Genomic DNA, 15510 nt, shown 5'->3' with positions numbered 1-15510 from the left:
GGCTGCTACTCTGAAACACAGGATTATTGTGAGGATAAATGCATTAAGAGATTGTGAGGTGCTCAAATATGGCAATGTAGTCCTTATAGGTAGCTGAGATAGATATGTAGAGTGCACTGATTTCAGTCAGACTCTGCATGAGCACGTGTGTGTGTCTGCATAATCCAGCTGCAATTTTGGGGCCGCAGATACATGCATACCTATGACATTTTTTGAGAGACAACACAGGATTTTAAAAAGAAAATGTTTTGTATAAACCATCTACAAATATCCATCCGTCTTCCTGCGTGTGTTTCGCAGGAGAAATGCTGGAAGAATAACAGAAACACATTTTACTATTTTTTTACTTAATGTTTGTTGAAATTTATAGAGAATGTATACATAAAAAACATTTGTCTGTGTTGGACAGGAAGAATTCACTTAGCTGAATTGCAAGTTATTTAAAAGCCTGTTAGGTAATTGTGACATCAGTGAAGTCACAATCTTATATTTGATTTTTTACTTCAAATGCATATTGGAATCTTATTAATAGGTGTGCTTAAAAAGTTGTTTTAGGTTTTTTTCACATTTTAAAAATGTCCTATTTCTAACATTTGAGAAGCAGTGAAATGCAGCCTGAAGCAACAACAGCCATGAATTAACTATTATTTTTGCATGATGGTGGCTACATTTTTATCTCATGTGTAAATACAGTACACACCCTCACACACATGAATATTTTATTTCCCAGAATAAAAGATAAATACCAAGAAATTGCGAGGACATAATTTTCTTGTGTGGTTCTGATGACATAAACTAGATGGATCTGAAGCATTCACTTTAGGTGATGGAATTTTCTTGGATGCAGCTTTTATTTTATATAATCTGAGGTTTGGCATACTCTTCATTTAAAATGTTTTTAAAAAGCAATTTCCATTAATATAGTATCCTGCTTATCTGTACTAATTCCTGTGGTATTACTTCAATAATAATAATAGCCTCTTCTATGGGATCTTGCTAATCTTTGAAAATCCCAGCCTAAGTACGTATGTATGTAGTTGTGAAACTCACCCAGTTGGAAAGGAACTAGCAAGCTCTCTGCACCACTTAAACCCTGCAGTGAGACTGCCTGGGGACACAGGCAGAGTCTGAATGAGGCAGCAGCTCTAACACCTCTGCACCCTGGGGTACAAATAGATAGGCCTGGAGGAGACCTTGGGGCAGGATGGAATAGGATGTACATTTATACTGAACTACTGGACCAAAACTCCTGTATAGGAGGCGTGGAGAGAAGGGCAGCTATTCCAGCCCATCAGTTAGAATATCTGCCATAAATGAGATGTTGCAACAACACACATTTTCCCCCTTTGTTGGTGTGTGTGAATTCTACCTCTCTGACTTCTAGTTCCATGCAAAAGCCAGATTAATCTGACTTTGTGTTGTAAGTACATGCAGGCTAAAAGAACGCTGTTGAAGGGAACTCTCCAAGTCTAATGTATATTTATACACATGCTAATCTCTGTGTTGATAAAGAAGGCATATTAAGCCAAATCAAATAAAAACTTGCAATGTTTCTGTAAAGCACAGATGTCTGAAAGAGAGGGGAATTTAACTTCATCCCTCCTACTTCATTTGTTGTTCTGGCAAAAATCCCAGAATGGTCTCAATGCAACCGTAGTCAATTTATGACTGACAGACTGTTATAACTTCCAGTAAATTGCAGAGGATTCTAGTCTAAAATTGTAAAATACCAAAAGATCTGATTTAAAATAAGAAATGTTAACACAAATGGAAGGTATTTTAATGGTTTTTACTGTGTGTTTAGTGTTAGGAATATAATGTCTATTATTTAGTTAGCTTTGTCACTAAGGTAAAGGTGCTTAATGCAGTAGCATTTGAGAAAGTGTTAGAAGATTAATTGAATTAGGCTAAATGTGTATGTAAACAAGGTCTTTTAGTCTCTCAGTGACTTCAGTGTTCTAAGTAGGCAGGACATGATGAATAATAGCACTGGCTAGAGTCAAGCATTGTGTGGGCAGTTGGTGTGCAAATTTCTCCACACGCTTATGTCAGCATGCCTTTAATTCTGACCCACAATGTCCCTGATGTTCTAGTTCTGAGACTCTTGAAGAGTGAGAATTGTGCCAAATTGTGTGGTTGTTTTTATGATGTGCACAGATGGGGATTAGAAAGAGACAACCTGACTGGCTCAGGGTTTGAGCTCTGGTTCCCTGAGGTATAAGGCTAATGAAGCAAATGCACTATTATTGTAATGCCTAGAGTCTGCATTCAAGATCAGGGTCCCACTGTGCTAGCTAAAGTTTAGATTGAAAGATGGGTCTTACCCTGAAGAAATCACTGGCAAGATATTAGGCAAGAAGCAGCAAGTGGGTTGAAAAAACAAACAAACAAACAAGGATAATGGGAACAGTGACAAAATAATACATTGACATCTAATCTGATTCATGACCACTGAAAGGCATTGTCCTACAGGAAGCCAACTGTAACCATTGAGTTGACTGTGCAGGAAGTCTGCATTAAAAGTAATATTGATGAAGGAAACATTAATGCCAGAAAACTTTGTCTATTCTGAGTCCAGATTATAAATCTGATTGTCTAATACTAATTGTAGTATTTTTTTATGATCATATGCATATATTTCTTAATTTCATTACCCTCTCAAACTAATGACCTTGACTTTAGCAAAGCTTTTGATATCGTCTCCCGCAGTATTCTTGCCAGCAAGTTAAAGAAGTATGGGCTGGATGAATGGACTATAAGGTGGAGAGAAAGCTGGCTAGATCATTGGGCTCAACGAGTCGTGATCAATGGCTCCATGTCTAGTTGGCAGCCGGTTTCAAGCGGAGTGCCCCAAGGGTCGGTCCTGGGGCTGGTTTTGTTTAGTATCTTCTTTAATGATCTGGAGAACAGCGTGGACTGCACTCTCAGCAAGTTTGCAGATGACAGTAAACTGAGAGGAGTGGTAGATAAACTGGAGGGTAGGGATAGGTTACAGAGGGACCTAGACAAATTAGAGGATTGGGCCAAAAGAAACCTGATGAGGTTCAACAAGGACAAGTGCAGAGTCCTGCACTTAGGATGGAAGAATCCCATTCACTGTTACAGACTAGGGACCGAATGGCTAGGCAGCAGTTCTGCAGAAAAGGAGCTAGGGGTTACAGTGGACGAGAAGCTGGATATGAGTCGACAGTGTGCCCTTGTTGCAAGAAGGCTAATGGCATTTTGGGCTGTGTAGGTAGGGGCATTGCTAGCAGATTGAGGAACGTGATCATTCCCCTCTGTTCAACATTGGTGAGGCCTCATCTGGAGTACTGTGTCCAGTTTTGGGCCCCACACTGCAAGAAGGATGTGGAGAAATTGAAAAGAGTCCAGCAGAGGGCAACAAAAATGATTAGGGGGCTGGAGCATATGACTTATGATGAGAGGCTGAGAGAACTGGTATTATTTAGTCTGCATAAGAGAAGAATGAGGGGGGATTTGATAACTGCTTTCAACTATCAGAAAGGGGGTTCCAAAGAGGATGAACCTAGACTGTTCTCAGTGGTACCAGATGATAGAACAAGGAGTAATGGTCTCAAGTTGCTGTGGGGGAGATTTAGGTTGGATATTAGGAAAAACTTTTTCACTAGGGGGATGGTGAAGCACTGGAATGGGTTACCTAGGGAGATGGTGGAATCTCCTTCCTTAGATGTTTTTAAGGTCAGGCTTGACAAAGCCCTCGCTGGGATGATTTAGTTGGGAATTGGTCCTGCTTTGAGCAGGGGTTTGGACTAGATGACCTTCTAATGTCCCTTCCAACCCTGATATTTTATGATAATATGCGCAGGGAAAAGCAGACTAAAAATCTTTTCGCTATATGTCCAATGGATTGTTTCAAATATATGTAATTTTCCAAATCCTAACACATTCTGTAGCTTTTTGCGCAAATGGCACATTTTTGTGAGCTGGAACTGGTTTTCTTTGGATATCTAATATGTATACACTCCCACACCGCTCTTCCAGCTGCTGTCTGTTTAATATTAAGGAGACAATGGTAGTTCGGTAGTGAGGTTGTTAAATTTGGAATACACATTCAGACCTCAATTTTTTTTTTTGGATGAAGATGTCTCCCCAACATGTTTCTGCCCATTCCTACTCTCAAAGGTCTCAGACTCATTGGTGCAATGTTTTCTTTTACAGGGGAACATGGTTATGGTCAAGATGTAAAGTACAGTAACCAGTCTGCTATAGATGCTGTAGGTCCTCTGACAATAGCAATGCGGATGCAGGTTAGTGTGACCCAAAACTGTGTAAAACTCACTGTGTTTACTGGGCTCTAGAGTTCACAGGCTATGCACTTACAGCTGCAATTGGACAAGTCTGGCAAATTTAAAAAGAGGGAAAATTATGACTTGCAGCTGCCTTAATAATATAATCAATGAAATGGTAATTTTGGGCCATTCATTCCTGTTTTATTTGTCAAGATAAAGGTAAATGAGGTACTGCAATCAAAATACTATAACAATAACAACTGTAACAAAGCTTGATAAAGAGATTGGTAGATTGATCTATAAAAACAAGTTAGATGCACAGTGATGGTGAGGGAATTATAATTACGGCTGCCTGCAACCCAATAGTTATATAAAGAGTTACTAATGTTTGTGAGGTGCTATGTAAATGTAAAGCCAGGAAAACTCATCTGCCTGAATCTCAAGTATTTTTGCCTCATTTTTTCACAGTCAAGCAAGTTTAAAGACCGAGCACACACTTTAACTTTCACATTTTTCGATTTTGTTTGTGTCGTCGCAGTCATGCTAAAATAGTTTGGTGTTGATTAAAGCTTGCTTTGATTAATTTGTCAATGTCTCTAAAATGTGCTGATAATTAAAATGCTTTTCCTTGGATTTCTTCTTATAGAGAGCTTCCGTTGAAGTAGTAATATGTGTGGGGTTTGTATTTACTTGAAAGAAGGGCTGTTGGGTTACACTGGCACAACATAATATTAGCACACAGCCATTTCAGAAATTAAATGAATGTTTTTATCATGTGTAGCAGAATAATCTGAGTACCCTAGTTACCTACTGTTATAATACAGAGTTATGCTTATGTACTTATGGTCCTACTGTGCATACTAACCAGCCTGCTGCATATAGGTTCCCTGCCATGCTTACAACTTCCATGATCAGTAGAGCAGAGATCTGAAAAAGTTCTTTCCTTGCTTTATTACTACCACATCCACGTTGGTGGTGGTGAAAACAGAGTAAGGAGCATTACTGCTTTCAAATGCATAGATGCTTTGTTCTCATACAAGGCTGGAATATAAAAGTAGTTTTGAGTATGCAATCCAAGGGCATGTCTTCACTAGCAATGTTAAAGCGCTGCCAGCGCTTTAACGTAGCTGTGTAGTTGCGGCACCAGTGCAGGGGGAGAGCTATAAAAAAACCAGCACTATAAAAACCCATCTCCACGAGGGGAATAGCTACCAGTGCTGGGAGTGCGGCTCCCAGTAGTAGTGGTCATAGCATGCATCCCACATATTGCAGTGTTTTCACTGAGAATTACATGGGCATTTGATGTGTAGATGTGGAAGGAAGAGGAATCCTCTTCATTAGAGAAGGTGAGTGGAAGTCACAATTCCTCATTTTCTATTGTGGAGCCATGGTAGAACTGAGTTTTTGGCTAGTCACTTAAGTGCTCTGTGTCTCAGTTTACCCATGTGTAAAATTGAACTCACAAAGGTATTGTGAGAATTTATAAAGCACTTGGAGATCCTGGGCTGTTCTGTTGGAGCTTCAGGTATTTCTCATGATAACACTCTGGATTGCTATACAATGAAATGCAACTGTTGACAAGCTGCAAGGGCAGTAAGTGTAAAATATTGCTCTGAAGGGAAAGATCACTTCAGATGATTGCTATATGTTGGCCAAAGCCTGGGAAACAAGCAGCAACCAAGGGAACTATTTTCCTCTAAAAGGCAGTACATTTTACTGCTTTTGCCCCCCCCTCAGTTAATATTAGTTTTGTTTATTTGGGATTTTTAAAAAGTTTAATACCCCAAATTAAATTTGTTAATTTAAAAACACACACATCCTGCATCAACTGCCCCATTGCTCATAATTCTCAGCAGCTCAGTTGGGTCAGGCGTGGGTTGTCTCACCTTTGCCACATCAACCTTGGAGGAGCAACATTTAAAGAAGGCAGGCTGCAAGGCCCAAAGTAGTAAGTAATGCTAGAGGGACGGTCCTGGTGACTTCTCTTCTTATGATGCCGTCTTCTTTGATGCACAAGCCCCAGCTTTCTCCTTCAGTGCCAGTTACCTCCTCCTAACAGTGCCAGTTCGTTTAATTAGCTGGTTAAGGCTGTCTGTTATGTTGACCAGCTTGTAGGAAGGTACTGTATGTTGAAGGTCAATGATAATATCTGATGTCACATTGGAAGGAAGCAACCAGTTTTTAGTTTTATATTATGTGTCTATTGCCTGATGGGGCTTAAAAGGAAATTTCAAGGGTTAATCCATTTTCTTACCCTTTTGAGATGGAACAAACCAGCACTGAGGATCCAAGAGAGCAAGAGGAAGAGTCAGTAAACAGTTGACACTTCTTTTGTAATTTAAAGAGAGTGGGAGAATCACTTTTGGTGGGGGGGAGGGTGGTAGAGAGAGAGAGAAAAAATAGTAAAATTCTGGCCTCGAGGAAGAATACCTCCAAATCCTTAGCCAGAGATTTTAGTGCCATCTGTCCTGAATGACCCTGCTCTTCCTTGAAATCTTTGGTAAACAATGCAGTAAGAGTTTTTCTTTATTTCTAAAGACATGGAATTGGAAGATCTTTATGTTGTAGGTATGCTTGTTACAATCCTTTGCATAGAGATTATTTTAGCAGTTGTAGCAGCAAAGAATCCTGTGGCACCTTATAGACTAACATAGCATGAGCTTTCGTGGGTGAATGCATGCATCCGACGAAGTGGGTATTCACCCACGAAAGCTCATGCTACAAAACGTCCGTTAGTCTATAAGGTGCCACAGGATTCTTAGTCTGGATCTGTAAAAGCAGCAAACACGGCTACCCCTCTGATACTTTAGCAGTTATGAGATCATATGTTTAGGCTCTATCTAACTGAAATCAAACTGTTGAACATTTATAATGCAACTGTCATACAGTGTTTTTCTTTTCTCTGTGAAAGAACATGGTAAAAACCAGCGAGAGATGGATCCAGTCTCAGCAATACAGGGAGTGGAACCTCCATTGCTTGAAACTTCAGCCCCTCTCCCCAGTGCCCAGGTAATAAGATGAGCTTTGGGCAAGTGGTTTAAACATTAGACTGAATCTAATTATGTTTCTTTAAATATGTTTGCCTAGTATACAAAAGTAGCTATTCTGCTTATTTGCTTCTTCTGTTATGTGTCACTAAATATCATGGTATTTAGCGTTAGTTATTTTTTATAAGTGGCAACCAGTTTGTGAATTCTAAAACTGAAAGGTGAACTGAAATAGTTCTCAAATCAGTGGGACCCCAATTCCGCAAAGTACATGAGGACATGCTTAACTTTAAGCATGCATGTAAGTCCCAGTGACTTCAAAGGCACCTGAGCTCATGCATAAGTGCTTTTCTGTTTAGCAATGTTTTCCTGAATTGGGGCCCAAAAATATGTTTGCAGATTTGAAGAGTTATAAATCCTTTCTTTTGTATAACCAAATTCTTTTCCATCAGTTCCTCTTTCATTTACTTGCCTACGTTCAGGCCTTTAGGGATCCATGTTTACATTGCAACAACTGCTGACAGCAGGAAGAATGTAGCTCTCTGCTTTGCTATTAGTATAAAGGAGTGTGTGTGGGGGGGTGGATGTGCACTCCTGTGTGAGAGAAACCCGAGTGCTTGAACCCAGGATATGGCAAGTAGAGTCTTTGAAAATGTATTCATTTATAATGTATATGAGTCTGCTGCTGAATGTATTGCATTTTTAACATTTAAGGTTAAAATTAGTACATGCTTTTAAAGAAGGCATTTCACTTCACCTTTAAATGTCTCTTGTTTTAACAATTTAATTGAAACAGATTCAGTTTGTAACTTAAAACAGATGCCAAAAGAACAAGCATTTTATAGAGTGCAGATAGAAAGAAAAAAGTTGATATCCTGGGTCTTTTAATGGGCAAATATATACAATTTCAAACTTTTCATCCTTGAAAACCTCCCATTAAAAATATAGCTGAAGAAACAATAGATCAAACTATGTTTCATGCCATATGGTTGATGATGATAAAACTTCTACTAAAAAAAAATCCTTCTGCTTCCCTCCCTCTCCCCCACCACCATATATAAAATATGTTACCAGTGTTAGGGTTTCCATTTGTTTAATTACTGGAACTTTATGGTTGTATTTTTTTTCCTTTTAAATATACCGTTACTTGCTAGGGCGAAGGTATAAAATATTCTTTTACAACAATATACAATTTTATATGGAAACAGATGGATCTTTCATTAAAAACATGTAAGAAAGAAGAATAGGAACTTAAACAGGGAACATTTCTTTTTGCTCTCAAGGATCTCTGTGGCGTTAATTAGATTCATTTCCAAAGACGCTGTAATAAAATTCTCAGTGTACATACTGACTAGATGTAGAGGTTTCTTTCATCTTGTATTTTGTAAATTCCCAGTGTAATGGTACACCATTACCAGCAGATATTTAACAAGTCGTCTTCTGACAGAAAACCTGGTGTTCTAATCTTTTTCTTTAGTATCAAATATGTAACATTTATGTATATTGTAAATATTAAAACTATTTAAAAACTGGCTATCTGTGTCAGATGTTGAAAAAAGTTGGTACATATGAATATATTTTAGTCCAGCTAACGTTACCAAAAATTTCTTCAGACTTAACATGTTGATTAAAAGTTATACTTTATTTCCCATGTTTCTTTCATCCAGAAATCAAAACAATACATTCAGCAACAAAAACAAAAATTGACCCTCAGACATTTTTTAGATAATAATAAAATAAAGTTGTTTAACATAGGCATTATAAAGTTAACATCTATAGATTGGATAAATACGTTAAAATATTCTGAATGTAATAAGTGCAGTGGAAAATAAAAATATATAACTTATTAATAAATGTTAAAGTTAGCAAAGGAATGTGCAGACATACATGAATGCAACTAATTTTTAATGCATGTAGAAAAGTACGATTGACCTTTCTAACTTTTTTTTAAAATAAAGTAAAATCTTTAAAGAGCTATGTTTTATACAGTGTTGTATGATATTTACTTGTGAGTCACTGAAACATGGAAGAAGAAATTATATTTTTGCTTTTATCTCCTTCACCACAAAACACACACACAAATTCCAATAAGACCAGTAGCTGGTCAGACCAAACTGCTGATGGAGTATCTAATTGGGAGTTGTACCAGATGGAGCCATTAGGTTAACCTTTTGCCGGTAGACATATTGTAAGGCAATCAGAGGAGACAGTGAGGGCCAGATCCAAAACCCATCAAAGTCTATGGAAAGATTTCCAATGACTTCACTGAGCTTTGGATCAGCCTCTAGATTCCTCACCCCTCCTCTGTGCTGCATGCTACAGCTCTCTGTGTGACAGTTTCTGACTGGATTAAAGTTTCTCTGCCCCTTTGATTTATATTCCCTTTAAGTGAGGAATCCTGCCTCAAGCACTCAGCCTGTCCCTTATTGCTGTTTCTAATGCTGAATTTCAAGTATGCTAAAAACCAAGAACAATTAGCAATGAAAACTGAAGTATGAGGTCAAGTATCAGAGGGGTAGCAGTGTTAGTTTAGATTTGTAAAAGCAGCAAAGGGTCCTGTGGCACCTTATAGACTTAACAGGAGCATGAGCTTTCGTGGGTGAATACCCACTTCATCGGATGCATGTTGACATGCATCCAATAAAGTGAGTTTTCACCCACGAAAGCTCATGCTTCAATACATCTGTTAGTCTATAAGGTACCACAGGACTCTTTGCTGCTTTTGAAGTATGAGGCTTAAGCTGTCTGGAAAAACCTGCAAGTAGCCCTGAATGCAAAATTCAAAGATTCTCTCTGTTAATAAGGAAGGAAGTTGTCTGTTTCATAAACTACACTTAAATCCTATGGCTTCTGTATGAGGCGAGATTAAAACTGGGACTTTTCAACTTGGAAAAGAGACGGCTTAGGGAAGAAATGATAGAGGGCTATAAAATCATGACTGGTGTAGAGAAAGTAGATAGGAAGTGTTGTTTACTACTTCTCATAATACAAGAACTAGGGGTCCCCAAATGAAATGAATAGGCAGCAGGTTTAAAATAAATAAAAGGAGATATTTCTTCACACAACACACAGTCAACCTGTGGAACGCTTTGCCAGAGAATGTTGTGAAGGCCAAGACCATAACAGGCTTCAAAAAAGAACTAGATAAATTCATGGAGGATAGGTCCGTCAATGGCTATTAGCCAGGATGGGCAGGAACGGTGTCCTTAGCCTCTCTTTGCCAGAAGCTGGGAATGAATGACAGGGGATGAATCACTTGATGACTCCTGTTCTGTTCATTCTCTCAGGGGCATCTGGCACTGGCCACTGTCGGAAGAAAGGATACTGCGCTAGATGGACCTTTGGTCTGACCCAGTAGGGTCATTCTTATGAAGAAATAAAACCTTTTCCTGTATAGGGTTTCCTCTATAGGTATAAGGGTGATGCATTTCTGCTCAGGTAGTTGCTTCCAGAATGAACAACAGACCACACCGGGCGTAGGAGACTTTGGTTTTGATCTCAGCAGCAACTTTTTTCTATAATTGCATATTCCCTTAAGAAGAAATATACCTAGGTTCATTAGGAAAGCGTGTGATGGTTTTCTTAATGCTGATTATAATCATCTGTGTGCTAGAAATATTGAAAACTGTAGGACCAGTCTGTCTCAGCTGTTTAAAAAAAAAAGTAGTAGTTGTACTAGCGTTCACTGCGCAGTAGACACAGATGGATGCTTAGTAATGTTTGCTGTCAGAAGCATTCTGGAGAATATTTGTTGACAGAAATAATTAAGTGGCTGGACATAAACACTTAAAAAGCCTTGTTTATTTCTACCAGTTATAATTAAGTTGTAAATGCGAAATCATTGTAAAGTCTTTCCTTGCACCCATCTTGTTAATAGAGGAGTGATCCTATTGTATTAAAAAATAACTATATTCTATTGGATGTCTCCGTTTATATGTAACCTCCCTGGTAAAAGACTTTCTGTTTGTATTAAAAAGCTGTTTTTCCCAAAGGTTCTAAAGAGCTGTTCAATGAAGGAATGACAACTGCAGTTATTTTGCTTAGGTAGATCAACTGAAAACTTAACTTGGTACCTAAAAAGAGATTTCTAAGCTAAGCCTATAAAACTCATTTCACTTTGGTGTTTTATTCCCAGGTCTATAATGGTACATTAAGCCAGTTTTACTGAAGCAATGTCCTCACTAGCAGAGATGCATTATAACACTCTTTAAGATTTGGCAAGAGATGGAGAAAGGAGATTCTATAGAATTTTGTGTGGGAGTCACCTCTTTCAGGAGAGATGAAGGAAGTAGAGAGAGCTTAGGGCGCTACAAGGAATTCAGGAAGTCCATGTTTATGTTGTTATCTCTCAAGTAACAAAAGGACAATAAAGGTGTTTTAATACACAATTCTGTATAGGAATTTCAATATCTTAAAAATGAAATAGTTGAAAGAAAATATATTGCCAGGCACACTTCTGTTTCTCTTTCTGCTGCTCCGCAGTGTAATCTTGCACATCTGTATGGTGTCCCAGCTGCTGAAATTTGCATGTCTCACTCCCTTAAATAAACCAGATTCAGCTTTCTTTAAGGATATATTTATAGGGTTTGATGCAGAAAAGCATAGAAAGACTGAAACAATCCTTTATGCAAGAGGTTTCATTGGTATGCACTTCTGTTTAGAGAGAAGAATTGATGCAAGGGGAGAGAATGCATTTTAAGAGAGGGAATGAGTAGAAATGGTCTGCAGCTAAATAGTCCTGTATTGTGATTCTGTAACATCTCACTAGGTAGGGTCAGAATGGGTTAGTATGTGGATCGGAGACCTCTGGAAAGACACCTCACTGCTGCAGGAAATGTTGATGATGATTAATTAAGTGGTATACTTCTCTGAAAAAGAATTGAACAAATGACCCAATCTAGTGTTAATGAGTGAGTTTTAACATTAGTCCTTATTCATGTGCAGATATTAAAGATTCCATGACATTTCTTTTGCAAGGCTAGGCCTGTTAAGTTTGATGTTAAATCCTGATTTGGTTTATGATGATCACCTAACCCATAGTAAATTCTCTGCAGTTTGTGTGTTGCCTTGTTCTTCTTTCCATCTTATCTTTACCTGTTGTATAGTGTTATGTGTAGTTAAACAGACACTGTGCTATCCCACACATAGTTGTATTTCAGTGGTAGGTGAACTGATCCCTGTGTGTGTTATCTATCTCCTTACATTACCTCATGGGGGGGTAGTGAGGCTTGAAGTTTACTTTCACATTCTTTGATGTGTAAGTGTGTTTGTCTATGTTTATATGAGTGCTAACTACAAGTAATGTATGTGCTTTGCAGTAATGTGCACGTGTAAATGCTGAAATGTCCTGCTATAGAGGATGAAAAGAAACTGACAGAAAAATCCATTTCTAAGTGACATTCTTGAATATCCAGCAGACGCTGATTAGTCTGATATGAAGTCATTGTGTAATATTTGGACCCCAATTAAAGAAAAGAATACAATGAAATGTTAGTAAACATTGCTGGAAGGGGGCGAAGAATAGATAACATAACCATGTTTTCCAATATTACATTAGGCGTTGGCTAGTATTTAGGTTCAGATAACAAAATCTGGGAGAAGAGATCATAAAGCGGTTACAATAACTTCATTGTTGCAGTGTTTGCTGTTATTTTGTGTTCTGTCATCGACCACCTAAGCTGAGAGAAGTCTCTTGGCTCTTATTTGTTTTCTTTTCCAGTGATATTGAGATTTCCCGAGGACAGAGTCCAAAAGCTGTTGATGTACTTGCCAAGGAGATAGGATTGCTTGCAGATGAAATTGAAATCTATGGCCAAACCAAAGCCAAAGTACGTTTGTCCCTGCTGGAAAGGTTAAAGGATCAAACAAATGGAAAATACGTTCTAGTTGCTGGGTAAGAATATACACTAAGCTTCCCCCTTCCCCGCTCTCTCTCTCTGCTAACACAAACATGTGACTCATATCTTTTAATTTACTGAATAAATTGCCCATTATAAACTTGCAGCACTTGGTGCATTATGAAAGCAAGTATTTATTTTTCCCCCTTTATTTAAATAACCTTTCCCCCCCCCCCCAAGATGGGATTTACAGAAATTATGTATATTTTATGGAAGGTAGATCAAGTTAAGCTTTTTAAAATGTCTTTTATAACTATTTGATTTTTCTTGACTCATCAGCTCTTAAAGTATTTGACTCAGAAGTGCAGTCACTTTGTCAGCACTGTGGCTGTTTATAAACAGTTTTTAATGGAAGCTACATGGTAATCTATTGGTATTAATGGTAAATACTTTTTTTATTGAATAGCAAACTGCATAGTTAAATAAAATCCATGTTTTTTCCCCTAAAATGTAGACATGTCTCCAGGCAGGCTTATCCTACTCTCTGTTCCCATGATTATTTTAAAATGTTATGCTTCATCTAGAAATACTGTCTCCTTTTCTCACATGCTTTCCTTTGCCTCCTTTTCTCACCCACTTAGAAAGAAAATATTTTCTCACACACCTGCTTTGTGAAAAGGAAAGTTCTTCACATGTGCACTTAATGTGCAACCATTTTCATGAAACATTAGATTGAAGCATGTCCTTTGCTTTCTTTTTACAACAAAAGCCCATAGTAATGCACTGGTGGTTTCTTTACTTTGTGAATTGATAAGTTTTAGGTTGTTTTCATAAAATACTCTAAAGACTATTTAGCACCTTTTTTTTCTGGTAACTAAGCATAGTGTATATAAAGGGTGCAGGGAAGAATGGAAGATCTAGCAAACTTTTTTTCATTGCCAAATGTAATCCAGTTCTAGTGACATTCTTGTTGTTGTTTGGCAGTAGTGCAACAAAATTGGGAAGTTAAGATTTCCAGATGGTCCAGAGGAGAGAGCCATTCTTAGTTGCCTTTGTCTTGCCAATCCCTTGATCAACTAGTGTCTTCCATGCTAGCACAAACAGTTAGCTTTTGCACATTCTTAGTGGGAAATCTGGATGCCTGGCATCAGTTCAGTGAATTTCTATCACGTCAATCTGTCACCCAGAAACTTGCGAAGTTGTCATCAAGGCCATCTTGTGGAATTACAATTTACAGAAATAATCCATGTTTGAAGGTTCACTGAGAGCCTTTCTTTGAAACACAAAAGCAACCATGTATGTCTATTGGGCTACATTTTTAATTTTAACTGTGCAATAAAATAGAAGCCTGTTCAACCATGGGGTTGATGATGAGCAAAATTGTTCTACTCTTTCAGGTTCTAAGTTGCTACTGCATGATTTAAGCACTGTGCAGCAGGGGAAGGCTGTTCCCAAACCCCAGAGGAGTGGAGCTTCACACAAGCACAGATTTAGAAGTACCTTAGGAGGGAACATGGATATGATGCAGAACTCTATTCAGATGGCTTTTAGGATGTGAGGAACTGCCTCCTGTAAGCTTCCTCTTTTCTACATCGTTCTTCCTATTCTATCTCCCAATCTGCCCTTTTAAGGGCAGCAACCTAGGAAAAAGTGCAGTACATACCCTGAATGCTGCTTTGTGGGGGAGAGAGAGAAATTATAGAATCGTAGGACTGGAAAGGACCTTGAGAGGTCTTCTAATAGAGTTCCCTGCACTCAAGTCAGGACCAAGTATTATCTAGATCATCCCTGAAGAGTGTTTGTCTAACCTGCTCTTAACAATCTCCAGTGACAGAGATTCCACAACTTCCCTAGACAAATTATTCCAGTGCTTAACCACCTTGACAGAAATTTTTGCGAATGTCCAACCTAAACTGCCCTTGCTACAATTTAAATCCATTGATTCTTGTCCTAGCCTAACAATTTTTCTCCCCCCTTATAACAACCTTTTAAGTACTTAAAAACTGTTATCATGTCCCTCCTCAGTTTTCTGTTCTCCAGACTAAACAAACTCAATTTTTTAATCTTCCCTCATAGGTCATGTTTCTAGACCTTTAATCATTTTTGTTGTTCTTCTCTGGACTTTCTCAAAATTGTCCACATCTTTCCTGAAATGTGGTGCCCAGAACTGGACACAATGCTCCAGTTTAGACCTGAGTAGGTCGGAAGAATTACTTTTCATGTCTTGCTTACAACACTCCTTCTAATACTTCCCAGAATGGTGTTTGCTTTTTTTGCAATAGTGTTACATTGTTGACTCATATTTAGCTTGTGATCCACTATGATTCCCAGATCCCTTTCTGCAGTACTCCTTCCTAGGCAGTCATTTCCAATTTTGTATGTGTACAACTAGCTGAACCTTCCTAAGTGGAGTACTTTGCATTTGTCCTTATTGAA

At 38.2% G+C, this 15510-nt stretch overlaps 1 protein-coding gene across 1 annotated transcript in view; it reads left to right on the top strand.

The window, feature by feature from the left end:
- MTHFD1L (methylenetetrahydrofolate dehydrogenase (NADP+ dependent) 1 like) overlaps positions 1-15510 on the top strand; it is a 234382-nt gene that overhangs the window by 28153 nt on the left and 190719 nt on the right. The window contains exons 9-11 of the mRNA XM_050951602.1: positions 4180-4268; positions 7162-7259; positions 12957-13130. Coding sequence (XP_050807559.1) covers positions 4180-4268; positions 7162-7259; positions 12957-13130 — 361 coding nt within the window. The remainder of the gene's footprint in view (positions 1-4179; positions 4269-7161; positions 7260-12956; positions 13131-15510) is intronic.

This window comes from Gopherus flavomarginatus, chromosome 4, assembly GCF_025201925.1.
Source record: "Gopherus flavomarginatus isolate rGopFla2 chromosome 4, rGopFla2.mat.asm, whole genome shotgun sequence".
NCBI classification, from domain to species: domain Eukaryota; kingdom Metazoa; phylum Chordata; order Testudines; family Testudinidae; genus Gopherus; species Gopherus flavomarginatus.
The sequence above is the reverse complement of the archived record's forward strand: the minus strand, read 5'-3'. Positions and strand labels throughout refer to the sequence as shown.